The sequence below is a fragment of the Lolium perenne genome, chromosome 5 (genome assembly GCF_019359855.2).
Source record: "Lolium perenne isolate Kyuss_39 chromosome 5, Kyuss_2.0, whole genome shotgun sequence".
NCBI lineage: Eukaryota > Viridiplantae > Streptophyta > Magnoliopsida > Poales > Poaceae > Lolium > Lolium perenne.
Window position 1 is genome coordinate 246,692,690 of NC_067248.2, and position 14,035 is coordinate 246,706,724.

Genomic DNA, 14,035 nt, shown 5'->3' on the forward strand with positions numbered 1-14,035 from the left:
ACTCAGTTTGTATCATGGATGTACCTAAAATCTATTTAGTATGTCTTAAGAAACTTAAAACTATGTACATGTTTGGCGTTCTATTATGATCTTTCTACATCTTGAGCAACGATAGTACACTAGTATTTTTGTACTGGAACTGATGAGAGAAAATGGGGGCATTGAAAATTTATCAGTGAAAGCAATGTAAGGACAACAGTAGATAGATACTACCAAATTGGCTTCAACAATTGTTGGGTAGAGTACAGCATCAGCCAATTAGCCTGCACTCACCAACTGCTATAACTGACAACAGGAAAGGCAGTGACCAACCATTCTAATCCATCAACTGGATACCGAGCAACCAAGTGCACTACACATCACAACCCATCTTGGGGTCATGTACGCCTCACAGCATCCAGCATAGACTACAAGCTATAAGCTTGAAGTGGTCATATTAGTGGCAAGGATAGTGAAGAATTACAGTGAAGCTGCAAGCTCATGCAGGCCTTGTGTTGGCACGATATAGATGCATACACTGATTAGGGAAATACACCATGCAGTTAAGTGTAAAATAGTTAGCATGCATTCCTTGTTTGGTTGATTTAACTTTCATCAGCCCCGCTCAGAAATGTCAGTCACCGGCATAAATCAGCAAAACATAGGCAAGCCCGTCAGCATTACTCAACCAGATCTGGACCCGATGTCAATTCTTTCACGATGAGCAGCTTGGTGTGCTATGTATCCATCTACCTCCATGTCACATTTTTCAAAACTCCAACTCGTCTCAAGACTCAGGAGTAGCCTCCACCCCAGCTGAAAGATTTTCCAGACCGCAGATTCAGAGAGAAGCTCAACCCAAACATCTCCTTGATGGCCTGCCCACGCTCTAGATGCTGGATCATCTTCGAAACAAGCGCAGCACTCTCCCTCACATGCTCCATGTCAGTCTGTGTCCAGATGCGGCGCGACAGCTGCAGCCTCCGCTGCTTGGAGCTCTTATCGATCCCCCACTTGCTGTAGAGGCTCTCCTTCTCTGAGTAGCCGAGCCTCCTCACCATCTGCCTGTACAGCATATCCCTCTCATACTTAAGAGTCTTCAAACTGCAACAACAACAACAATAATATTTATTTTGATAAAAATAGGAATAATGATTGTATTTTCCTTTAATATAAGCTGGAATTGTGTTCATTAGCATCGTTTCATAAGTACCTTGATGCAATAGTAGCGTTCGGCTCACCATCTGCGATGAAGGAACTCTTGATGAAGGACAGTCGTCTGTGTTCTACTTCCATGTAGATGTGATCTGTGTGGTCTCCATTGAAGAGGAGGAAGAAGTAAGTCCGGTGCACTATGGAGATATGACAGTCGTGCCACAGCTCAATGATCTCTCGTTGCTTCTTGCTGAAATCAAAGGGCCACCTTGAAGGAGACTCGAAGGTGCTCAGTGATGAATCTGTGCTGACTTGCACCTGATTTTCCTCTTGTTGGGATGCATCGTTCTCCTCAGTTTGCTTAGCTTCACTTACGCAGCTCGTGTCATTCACAGCACTTTCTTCTTCAGTGTTGCCTGTGCTGTTGTCGGTGACGGCATCCGAGGCAACTTTTTCAGGAAACACGCTCCTCCTGACCTTCTCTGGCCTTCTTGGAGGATACTTGAAATGTTCACTTGGTGGTGTTGTCATGTTTGCACTCATGGAATCATCAAACCAGCTGTTTGGTATTACCATGAAGCTTGCTTTGCAGCTACTGCTCCTAGCTAGTGCAATATCTCTGGAGCTTACCACACACCTCTTCAGGGCCAATGGTTCGTCGTCAGTGTTTGATTGCTCGATGTCCAAAGAGGCGTCAGAATCGCATGCATATAGCTCGATGGCATTTTCTGTGTCTTTTCTGACGCTTTCATCATGCTTCTCTTCGTCAGTGCAAGCTTGCTTCTCCTTTTCCGCTGTTTCAAGTTTGTATGCATGAAAGGATTCTTGGCTTGTCCTTCTTCTGAGCTCATTTGTTTCAATGCACTGTACTTCCTTGCACTGCTCCTCAGAAACCTCAGATGCTGATTGGGAGGCCACACTCTTTTGTTGGTATTCACTTATCCTGTCGAAAACATGGTTACTGGGTCGTCGTGGTAGCGGCGCTGACGGTTCATCCATTGCTTCATCTTGATACGACATATCATGAGTATCTGAAAATGAAAATGCATCTTCGGACATATTACGTGGAAAGCAATCTGAAGACCGACTGTGTTCCTCCTGTCAGAGGTATTTTAATCAGCTACAGGGACTACTAGAATTGCTTAACATAATAGGAACATGAAACATGAAAGAGGAAGTACCCATCGCCTTGCTTTGTGAGCATTTAGATGATCATCACTTGCAACTTTGCGGAAATTATCAAGTTGAGATTGAACAGTAACTCTTTCCTCCATTAATTCTTTCAGCTGCTCTTCCAGCTGGAAATCCATAATAGTATGTATTACAAAGATGGATTATTTGAGTAGTAGTAAATATTATAAAGTAAGATGTTTCATTAAGAGTAACCACACCTTTTTAATCTGGTCATCCTTCTCTTTCAGAGCCTCAGCATGATTAGAGCAAGAGACTGATCCAGGGAACTTGAGCTCATTCTCCAACTTGGCAAGCTCTCTTTGAAGATGCTTCACCAATGCCTTGTCTGACATCACAACATTGACCTGTGCATTGGTGACTACGTTTTTCGCACAGTTTGCAAACAAGAGTGTGTTCCTGGACTGCTCAATGTGGCAGTGCGCCGGGCTCATTGTGCAGATGATGGCTGTCCTCGCGTTGCCTCCCAAAGAAGACTGCAATATGCGAGTGAGCTTCGAGTCTCTATAGGGAATATGTCCGCTTCTACCCCCGCTGCATCAGGAAAGTTAATGAGAATCTACATCAAATGAAAGAAATATGGAGTTTCACACACCAAACTAGTTGGTCCGAGAGCTTGAACTTGCACTTCAACAAACCTGAGCTGCCGAATGACCTTTCCCAGTGTAAGCAGACTCTTGTTGATATGACTACCCTCCTTTTGCCTCATACCGCTTGCTGCTGTTTGTGAAGCACGCTCACTTCCTGCAAGATCCACAAAATTCTGCCCAGGAGGAGAAACTCAGAGGCACATTCATTTAACAAGAACAGGGAGGGGTATATGAGTTCCATACCACACAAGCCACAAGAGTGCTGGAGTTGCCTCTCCCCAAAAACTGCCTTGCTGAGCTCTCAACGGTCTGCGGATTACGCAGGAGATTAAGGAAACACGACAATTCTTGCAGAAGATGAATGCAGATCATAATTCAGTGTCACAGGGAACCTACCAGCCTGAGTATTTGGTGAGACCTAGAGCTCGTTTCGTTCATGTTAGTCTCCCCAATCTGTCGTTGAGCTGCGGCACAACACAAATGGGTGAGCAAAGCAGCAGTAAACCGATGGAGCTGCAGTGCTGCGTGTGGTTTCCAGCTTCAGTGGTTCAGTGAAAGAAAAGGAAGATTCGGCTGATCCATACCTTCACACACCGCAAGGAGCTCGAGGAGATGGCCTTTGTCCCTCAGAGTTTCCTCGGTGAGCTTTTCTACCACTGTTCCTTTCTGTTTGAATTCACGCACAGTTGTAACGACATGAGTACAGTGAACGCGGAGAAGACAAATGAAATGTCGAAACTGCTTTCAGGCAAGCAGCAAGAATTGGTTGGCAGTTCACCTCCGGGTCATCGAGGAGCCTGAGAGGTGTGGCGTCAGAGCTCAGGAGATCCCGGACGGCCTCGTTGTATATCTCCATGGCCGAGAACTTGAGGATGAACTCCCTCTCAGGATGCTGAACACATGCACAGAGCCCAGTTTACATACAGAATGTCAGATGTTTATGCAAAACTGAAAGAGGAAACAGTAATTAGCTGCAACGTTGCACCAGAGCGATGCACCTTATCTATGTAGCCGTAGATTTCTGCCATGCTGTGCTCCGTGATGCCGACCATCGTGTACGTCTTCCCGCTGCTCGTCTGGCCGTACGCGAATATGCTGGCTGCACGCGCACGCAGAGTACACCGATGCCACCAAGAAACTAAATGTCAGGCCACACGCACATTAAGCGAACACATGAAGGTTATTCAGGAATGTAGCGTGCGTACAGTTGATTCCGGCGAGCACGGAGAGGGCCACCTCCTTGGCCCCTTCCTCGTACACCTGCGCCGTGCTGCACTCCGGGCTGAACACCCTGTCTGGTCGTCGACGAATGGAGAAATGAACATTTCGCAATGGCGGCCAAGATGGAAGCAAGAGACGTGCGTGCGTGCGTACCGTAGGTGTAGGTGGCCGGGAACATGGCGCGCTCCGGGATGGTGCCGAGGAACTTGAGCGTGGTCGGGCCGGAGCACTCCCACTCAGCGCCGTCGCCGCGCTCCGCCTCCCGGGCGTTCACAGGGCGCAGCCGCACGGACACCACGATCCTCTCCTCCCCGCCCGCCATCGTCACCCTCTTCGTCTCTGACTCCTTTGCAAATTATCTCCTCCCTGAAACGCCCAGCGTCTAGTCAAGAGACGGCGCAAACAGACATGTCAAGCGCACGGGTGGGTGCAGGTGGACGCCGGCAAGCGGCAGGAGCAAGGCCCCCGGAAAGTTCGGCGCGCGGTCGGTGTTGGCCTCCCCTGTCCTCTACCTCCGGGCAGTAGAGGGCTAGAGGCTGCGTACGTACAAGCGTACATAGGGCCGATAGCGCCGCTCCAACAGGCGGTGGGGATGTCTTCCAACTTTGTTCTTTTCTTCAGCTTTCATGGACGGATGCGGCCTTTCCATGTAGTATGTGTGAATGCGGTGTTTCGCTGTCCTTTTCCGGCTTATTAACGGCGGCGAGATGAAACTAGCTAGCTACACATGCATGCGTCAACAAGAAACAAAACAACCGCGCGCGGCGATCGGCTAGACCGCCAATTCTAGGCATTTGGACACGAAGCAAGAACGGAGAAGGGAGCAAGGAGGTCTCGGTTAATTTGTTACCTGACCTGCGGGAGGGAAGCTTGGCCGGCCGCTCGACGAAAGCCGCCGGACGCGAGAGGAAAACGGCAATGCCGGCCGCCGGCGATGTGTCGCCCCTGATCGATTTTCTTCTTGCGCGTAAAGCTTTCCTCCTCCCCTCTTCCACGAGAGGAAAGAGAATGGAGGAGGGAAGGGGACGGACGGGACGGGGCCAGAAACAAGAGGAGCTGATTCTCGGAGCTCTCGTGTTGGAAAGGAAGAAAAAAAAAACGTTTCTTCACTTTTCGACCCGCCGGGAACGTACAGGCTGAGCCTGAGCGGCGCGCCGGCCAACCGTTGTGGCCTTGTGGGGGCGAGGGTCATTCAGGAGGAGCACGGGGGACCCGCCTGCCCGCCATGTGAAGCTGCGCACGTACGGCGGTATCCATCGATCGCCCTGTCGGAGAGAAAAGCCCGGGCTAAAAATAACCGTGCGCGCGGTGGCCATTGACGAGCTGCCGCTCGAGTGCTGGTGCTGCTAGTACCATCTCTCCCGTGTCTCCGGTAAAACTCGGAGAGAAAAGAAGTGGCTCTCGGGGAGCTGCTCGTGCTCGTCGTACGATCATGCATGGACATGGCAACGGCGACGAGCATGACAGCCGCTTTAATGCTCTGTGCTGCATACTGTCCCCGTGGCCGTGGGTCACGGCCTCCGATCCTGCTGCCGCGGATGTTCATGTCCGTGGGGGACTTTACTGCCATTGCTCCTCACCTTCCTCCAGCTCCCGCCCATGCACAGTGGCAGTGCAGTCTGCATATGTAGTTCGGTCGTCTTCCATCAACACCAACAGCAGAAGATGGAGATATGATGTGGATATACCCGTACGTACAACCTTCAGTGTAGCCTCGTCTGACCATGCATATGGGCCGCCTTTTGGTGGTCGCATGCCTAAATACTTGTTGGGTCCTGGGTTCCATGGAACCCGAAATACTGTAGCCCCTCAAAATACGCATTTCCAGATATCCAAAAGTTCCAAACAAACAAATTTGGGCGTAGAAGACAACTTAAATTTGAAAGTACGTATCTTAGGGAAAAATGACAAGTCTCAGATGAATAGTACGAAGAAAACTCACTCGCTGAGTATTTTTCCATAACTTAGGGGTCGAACAACTATGTAACTTAATTACTGGTGGACTAAGTTTAATCGGGTTCCGCAGTACGTGATTGGTTGCTTGGAGTACCTCCGCATATTGTGGTCATCACGATTCCTAAGGCACCGCTAGATCTGCTATGGTAGCAGTGGTCTTTTCTTTGTGTTTTTCCTCCTAGCTTGTCTACCGAACCGTCGAAACGGTTCTTGGATGAAGCACTAAGATTTTGTCTTGTTATTCCACTAGTATAAATGCCCGTGCGTTGCCACGGGTTCTAAAATTTTATTTCTCAATGTGTATATATAATTTCAACACTATGAAAATTTAAAACAAATCATGAATATCATAATGTGCTATAACATGATAATACCGAACGCAGTAACAAGACATCATTATTGTGCATCTGCGTGGTTCCAAGTTCTAGCATATTAAATGTTTGAGCAACAATATAAACTGAAATGGCCTGCAGACAAATGGACTTGGCATGATTTGACCAACCTACCGATGGTTACCCCAAGTTCCTGAAATAATAAGAAAGGAGAAAATAGAATTATTTAATAATTCAGTCCTGTATAGTTGGAAGACATAAATTTCATAAATTAACAACGCTAGATAATTACATAGTATGTAAACAAACATTAACTACTCCAGATGTCAGTATATAGATCGTTGACTCTATTCAGAAAACATTGGCTATAGACACATGGCGTAACCTTGAGAAAGAAAGAATCAAGGATCCCAAGCTTGAGAGGTACTCGTTTGGGGCCTTTCTCTGTTTTTGTGCTTCTTCTATAAAAACCTGCAATCAAAAAGGATAATTGTCAATTAATATAATCCAAAATAGTTGTTTACTCATTTGACTCAACAATTGTATTACATATGCAAGATATTTGTCGAGTAATATCAAATCAGAATAATAAGATGTGCATGGCTCTGAATGTATCGATTACCTCGAAGGCTCCAACTATCATTCAAACCCCTGCCATTTTGATACAATTGTCGCTTTGTATCCAAATTATCTTAAGAGATTGACCAAGTAACTGCCACTACATTGATCTTTTATGAAGACTTGAAGCTACGAATTGTGGATTAGAATAACATCGGGTGAACGTTAGAGTAACTTTTGTTTTTTCTCATCTTCATCTTGCTTGTACATCTAAAGCTGAACATGCAGAATGAAGGATATAGCCAGAATACAAAAGACAAGCTACCCATTATCGATCATTGTGTTATCCAACTATTAGTTTATAGAATACAAATGACACTAAGATAGTTTAGAGTACAAACATGCTCATGGAACTGGATAGCAAAAAATACAGAAAATACAGTTCACAGAGGCAATTATAACCCTTTCTACGCAACAACCAGCACACTTATGGTGTAGATATACCGTATACATGCCCCGAATCAGACTTAACACATTGACACACTACTCTGCACTTCCAAGATACTGAAAATGGATCAAGTGCCAAAATGAATCCTCAAAGATAGTTCTCAAGCCATTGTTGTCATCATATGCTTCACAACTCGATTCTCCATAACAACTCCTTGAGATTCTACTTTGTTGCATCATCCATCAGAACATGATTCATGCTGCAAGTGGAACTCAACTGGGAGCAATGGAATTACCAGTTTCACAACAATGCTTAGCTTGGTGATATCGCTCATAGGCAGAACCGCAGAAGTATGAAATAGCTTTAGGAATACCCATTACAGTGGCAAAACAAAGCATAAATGTATAAGCAGACAACTCTAGTGGCAACCTAAAGTTCACATTCAGACCAAGGGGTTTGTTCCTAGCGATCACACGACAGCGATACTCTGTTCCATTCAGACCAAGGGATTACATGATTATTTTTTCTTCACTCAACCAAATGATTTTTCCAGCTCTCAAGATCTTTCGCTTGCTAGCCTATACACAAAATAACATTTTAATAGAGGCATTGCTCAAATTAAGATTAGATGAAGAATATAGATGGGCATCCTAACACTGAGTGTCAATGAAAGGTTAAGCCACTTCAGAACTTCTTCAAACATACTACATTATGCTCAGCCGAGTTTCATCAGGGCTCACATCACGACTTGAGCTTACATTGCTATTCTAATCTCTAAGCAACGATACTTTTAAATGCCAGTTTACAAAAAAAGGACAGAGCAAACATTATATCCTCTTGGTTCCACATTTCACGTACGCATTAGAAGATGGTGAAGACCTCCACGGTACTCCCGAGCCGCCACACCTCGGCAGTGGTCTGCTGCTTCGACGATGCCCTCGCTGCCCAGCTTACCAAAGCTGAGAAGCAATATTAGCATTGTCACCAAGTACACCGCTAGATACATGTGCATGCCCCACCCCCACTGGAGGAGCATCCATGCCAGGAAACATTGACCAGCATCCCGGTATCAGAAAAGGATGCAACATGTAGGCCAACCATAATCACAACAATCATGTGGAAAAAACACCCACAGCTGACATATCTAGTTGGTTAGTGTCCCAAAGTTTCAAGAGAAAACAAGTGAAACTTTGCTATTTCATCAACACATCTATTTGTGTATTCGAATCTCGTGGATAGTCAAACCTATATCAATCGTCAAAAATAGAATATCTTGCAGAGCAAAAAAAGGTGATTCAAGCAGAAATGATAGCTAAAAAAATGACACATCTGAACAAAATAAAAAAGAAAAGGCAGAGTAAACTCGGCTGCTGGAGCAGATTTGTCTTTTAAGTCTGGTTGCAACCTCAACCTCAATGGTCATACAAATGTGAAACGATACTTTTAAATGCCAGTTTACAAAAAAGGACAGAGCAAACATTATATATCCTCTTGGTTCCACATTTCATTACAAGGCTGGAAAATAAGTGAGAGATGCAAAACATACTTCCGTTGAGAACACTCAAAGTATTCCTACCGAATATTCAAGAAGACGTAATCAGCAACACAAATAATCACTGTACCATAGTAGAGAAGGAAGAGATAAAAAAAATGCAAAGGTAGCCTGTATCATAAAAGAAAGTGCAAAAAATGCTACCCATCTAAACATGTAGCTAGAGCAATCAAAATTGTAATCTTGCAAGTAAATTAGATGCACATATTTTATAGACTGGAAATGTATAAAAAACATAAGAGCAAACTTCCATTTATCAAATACACGATTCTGATCATCAGTATTTTGTTAGTCCCTGGATAAACCAGTAATGCTCATATAACAAAATCATTATCAAGAGAAACTAACCTGTAGACACATCTGGTGAAAAGAATTACATTGTGAAATTATCTAACTATGCTTCCATCCAACCAAACTCCAGAACATAGTGTCTTAGGAAATTAGCGCAAACCACGATATACAAGAAAAGAAAGAAACAAGGATTACGTTTCCACCCAACTACTTTGGAATTCTATATTTGCTTCCGGTCCTTCCATTTAGTAGCACAATTCTAAAAGCTAGTGCCACGGGCACTCAATCCACCATTTCAATTTCCACCACCCATTATTAAGGATGCAAACAGAAGAATGCATTGGTAATTAAGTGTAAGGAAGCCATCCCAAAAGGGAATGCAGATGAGTACTCTGTGGTTGTGGTACTGCAGAATGTGAAGTTTGAGCCGAATATCTGGACCCTTTCTAAAGTGAAGCCTAACATGCTAATCGCTTAGTCAAATAACACATGAGTTATATATTATTCAAATGTTACACCGTTGGTGTGCTTGGCAGAAAGTATCTTGCATAGTAGAGTACCAAGGAAGAAAAATTGCCCCTTAGTTCAGTCATGCAGTTACTGAGAACAAATCGAAGACAATAGTTTGAACACATAAAGCTAACTTATGGAAACCATGACCAAACAGACAGATAACAAAAATTGTTCGAGTATTTACACTATTCATAAACCAAGATGATCTCAATCAATGCTTTTCTAAGAAGTTGAATACCGTCTTTAAGACTTCCGTGTTAAGGAAATACACATGGGTAAGCATAACTAAGAGTCTTTCATGAAAAAATATTGCTGGGACATTATAGCAGTCATTACGAATGAAGAAAGAGGCAAGGGCTACTTTTTCGGTTATAATACCCCCACATCTAATAAACCTCAAGTTGATGTTATTATGAATAAAGTACTCTAATGCAACAGAAATAATACGAATGTCTCCTATAACCTCACGCAAGAGGCAATAACTGAATTGCATTGATCATGTAGCATAACATAACCATTAGGTTGTTAGAACCATGCAACGGTCTCAGCCAATGTTTTGGAAATTTAAAATAAATTGAACACCTCATGAGTACACATGCAACCAACCAGAAACAATTCGATTGCAGAGGACATAAAAAGTGGAAAACCATTTCAGTGAAGTGCTAGTAGGGAATACAAAAATTCAGTTATGAATAATGTGAACTCAGCATGTCACTTGCTTCTGAATGATCACCTATGTACTCACCCTGGGTCCTAAACAGAGTCTGATAGATCGGGAAAAAAATCCAAACAAATTATAGTCATATTCATTGGAGGATTTATATCGATGCTTGCCAAAAAATTGTTGGAGCTATCACCATACGTTGACACTACATGTTCAGTTAACAAAAATGAGCAGTTTCTGTGCACCTCAACTGGAAATAGCCATGCGTACCATTATTCAGCTCATAGGCAATACGCACCAGGAATAATTTGAGCATGCCCAATTCTGCCTCCGCTTCTACCCGCAACATCGACGTTTCCTGGAACCTAGAAAATGTTCGTGTAGATCGGAGAGAGAGAGAGAGAGATTAGCATACTGGAAGCGAGAAACTGATTGAAGAAGAAGAGAGTGAATCGTGTGAGGAATGCATGTGAGGTCTGGACGGGATTTACCACATCAGACTTGACAATGGAGGCCACCCCCCTCAGATTCAAGGTGGTTGCCGCGCAACTCAGTCCTAGAAGGCCTACAGATGAGCGGTCGCCACGGCGGCGGTGCGAAGCACAGGGCGTCGGGGTAGAGCACATGGCTCCACCATCGCGGAAGAAGGTGGCTGTGGATCTTGAAGACGTACGTCGGATACCTCGGGTAGCCCGCGACCTCCGGGACAACGAGCGGCGAGGAAGCAGAGATGGGGGAAGGAGAGGAGATGCGGCGGCGACGCATTGAGAGCGAGGTGCGCGGAAGAGGAGGAGATCAATTCAGAGAACATTGGGACGATTTTCGTCCGTGATTTGGGGATGTGGTGTTTTCTTCCTAGTTCGCAGGCGATGGGATTTTTCAGGCTCCGAGTTTATGGCCCATGCTGAAGCGGCCCAGGTAGGCGATTGGGCGGAAGCGGCCCAGGTGCGGAACAGAAGTACGACGAGGACGACGAAAAGGTTTGACGTATGGTTGGCTGGGCAGAATAAGGAACCAGTTTAGTCTTCTATGTTATACTAGTTAAAATGCCCGTGCGTTGCATCGGGATAAACAAAAGCTCAAATCTTGAGCGAATTATTTACGATTACACTTCTCTTATGTGCCACCATCGACCAGGGTGATCATATTTTCTCCTATTCATGACGAACATGATTAATTCTAAAAAGGCAAGCCCTCAAGTTCCTTGTTTCACCTACTTGTAATTAATTCAAACTTGTAACGATGGTTAGAGCCACCTGTATGTACTTCAAACTTGGTTCATTCTCTGTCTCTAGGATTTAATTTGAGTGATCTACATTCTATGACATCCAACAAAGATTGTTGACTAAAAAAATGGTGGATACCGAAGTAAAAGAAATAGCTTTATGTTGGCAGGTCTTACCCCATACCTAGTAGCAGTACTAATATTTTTGGGAAGGGAGCATAATTTTTTTGAATATATAATATTTTCATTTAGTTTAATGAGTATGTAATGGACCTATTTCTCTCTCTTCGTTCTTATACGCCTCTCTTGCTTCTTGTCAATCCCCACAGTTACCAAACTTGGCCGGATCATGCGAAGTCCGCTCGTGTGTATGATCGTACAGAAATCGTACCATTCTATCCATGTGAAGCATTTCCAGGAAAGAAACCCACACACCGTGTCCACGTGCTCCTCTCAATCTTCCTTGTCTGAATCAATCCAGTAGCCAAGTCAGAAAAGAAACCCACTCCAATTGCTCCAGAACACAATCCTCTTTGCTCTCCCTCTTCACCATAGCCATGACCTCCTAATTGCTGGCCGCCTCTACTCTTTGTCCCCCTCCGCTGCTTGGATATGTTCTTAGGCGCTCCCGAGTGCACTGCCAAGAATGGTCGGCGGCCGCCTGTCAGCGGCGGGGGCAACGCACCGAGGCGACCAACAGGCCTGGCTGTAGGGTGTGTGATGGGACGGCATCGGCGAGGAGTCGACAAGGCTAGTGTGGGATGCCATCCTAGCGCGGCCCAGATCGAACCGCCAAGATTGACCGGCCGCCATCTGTTGGCGGTGGAACGGCTTTAGCCTCCCTGGGAGTTGCAGGTGTGGTGGTCGTTCATTTCTTTGATCTAGTAAATGAGAATTAGGGCCAATTTATATCTTCTGGAAGCTCACATCAAAGCATCTTGAATCATTAGAAATATCAATCTGAGGCAGAACTAAGGAGAAAATGGCATGGAACTGCTATTTTACTTTCTGAACAGTATCACAAATCAGTTCTCAAAGGAACCTATCTAGTTGCAGGCGCTTCGTAACAGTTTATGGGGTATGCTTTTTTTAGCTTATACATTGTCTGCCTTTCTTAAATAAATACCATTATTTGCTGAAAACATGTTGCTGATATAGTAAATTGCAGAAGACAAAGCATTTCACTTGTACTTCTTAATTTTCAGAAATTTTAGTTTCAGAATCATTTGTTGAGCTTTTGTGGGTACTGAATGTAGGATGTCCTACACAAAGTATTTCTGTATCTATCGTAGTCCCATGTCATGTAGTTCTTGACCAATGCCAACAACTTACTTTTCATGTTGGTGCAACTTCTTGGAGCACCTCTCATAAGGGCAGACTAAAGAGAGGCATATAAATTTAAACATTTATATTAAGCTGATGAACCAGTACATAAACCAGCGTCGGAGGTTTTATAAGAAGCCACACAACAGCTAGATTATCCATTCCTACGTAGAACTACACAAGAGTAGCTTCAGTGATAGCTTATAAAGACTTCGTTGAAAACAAACCTTGTAGAAAAAAGAAAGAGTCCAAGCCGGGCACTGCAAACTCTTCCTAGCTCTTCGACCGTCCATCTGTCCATCCGACCGACTGATTGATCACCATGGTCCAGGGCACAAGCGGAGCATAAGTATGCGCGGCCTGATGTCCTCATGCTCCCTTAGCTGTCACACGACCACATCAGCTCGTCGATCTGGCCAAACACCTCACCATCTTGGTCAAATCAACATACAAGCAACCACCCCCGCTCGGTCAATTAAGATCAATCTCGTAATTATATTCTTCATAGGGCACCTAGCTTTGTCAACTTTCATGTCGATCTAGTAAAAAAGCATAAACAAATACATTAGTTCTACATGTGCCAGCAGGAATACCTTTCTATGAAGCTCTGCATGAACATGTAAAGGAGCCTAAATGTATAATTGCTGGAAGTACATATTTTTAGAAAAGAGGATGTAAAAAATTTGTGGTTTATTTACTACTTAAGATAATATACATCTAATGAAGGGGCTACTCCACAACATGTCCTCTTTTTCTGAAAAACTCACCTGATTAAAGGAACTTCCGAATAACTCTGCATATATGTATATTAATACCATTAAAACAATAGATTGCAGTGAGCATCATCATCTATATGAATAATTCCCCTCAACATAAAAATTGATTGTTCAGAGTTCATCTCAAACCGAATTGACTGTACGTGTATTGCCATTCCCACGTGTCATGAATTGAGTATGCATATTTGCAGCATTTTACACCGATGGTCGCAAATATTATTCTTAAAAATCAACGCTGGAGATTTAGCTTTTTTTTTCATT

At 44.2% G+C, this 14,035-nt stretch overlaps 1 protein-coding gene and 2 long non-coding RNA genes across 3 annotated transcripts; 1 reads left to right on the plus strand and 2 right to left on the minus strand.

The window, feature by feature from the left end:
• Positions 1-403: 403 nt before the first annotated feature.
• On the minus strand, positions 404-4,562 carry LOC127302558 (kinesin-like protein KIN-7J). The gene is made up of 12 exons (XM_051333029.2): positions 4,290-4,562; positions 4,121-4,210; positions 3,914-4,014; positions 3,694-3,807; positions 3,500-3,581; positions 3,312-3,379; positions 3,159-3,224; positions 2,964-3,088; positions 2,526-2,859; positions 2,316-2,432; positions 1,193-2,232; positions 404-1,083 (listed from the first exon to the last, which is right to left on the minus strand). Exons 1-12 carry the CDS (start codon positions 4,456-4,458, stop codon positions 774-776), a joined length of 2,616 nt encoding a protein of 871 aa, XP_051188989.1. The 5' UTR covers positions 4,459-4,562; the 3' UTR covers positions 404-773.
• LOC127302560 (uncharacterized) lies at positions 3,378-3,829 on the plus strand. Its single transcript, XR_007852926.1, has 2 exons — positions 3,378-3,555; positions 3,664-3,829. It is a non-coding gene; the product is annotated as an uncharacterized lncRNA (long non-coding RNA).
• Positions 4,563-7,419: 2,857 nt separating the features above from the next.
• LOC127302561 (uncharacterized) lies at positions 7,420-11,436 on the minus strand. Its single transcript, XR_011745733.1, has 2 exons — positions 10,942-11,436; positions 7,420-10,815 (listed from the first exon to the last, which is right to left on the minus strand). It is a non-coding gene; the product is annotated as an uncharacterized lncRNA (long non-coding RNA).
• Positions 11,437-14,035: the final 2,599 nt, after the last annotated feature.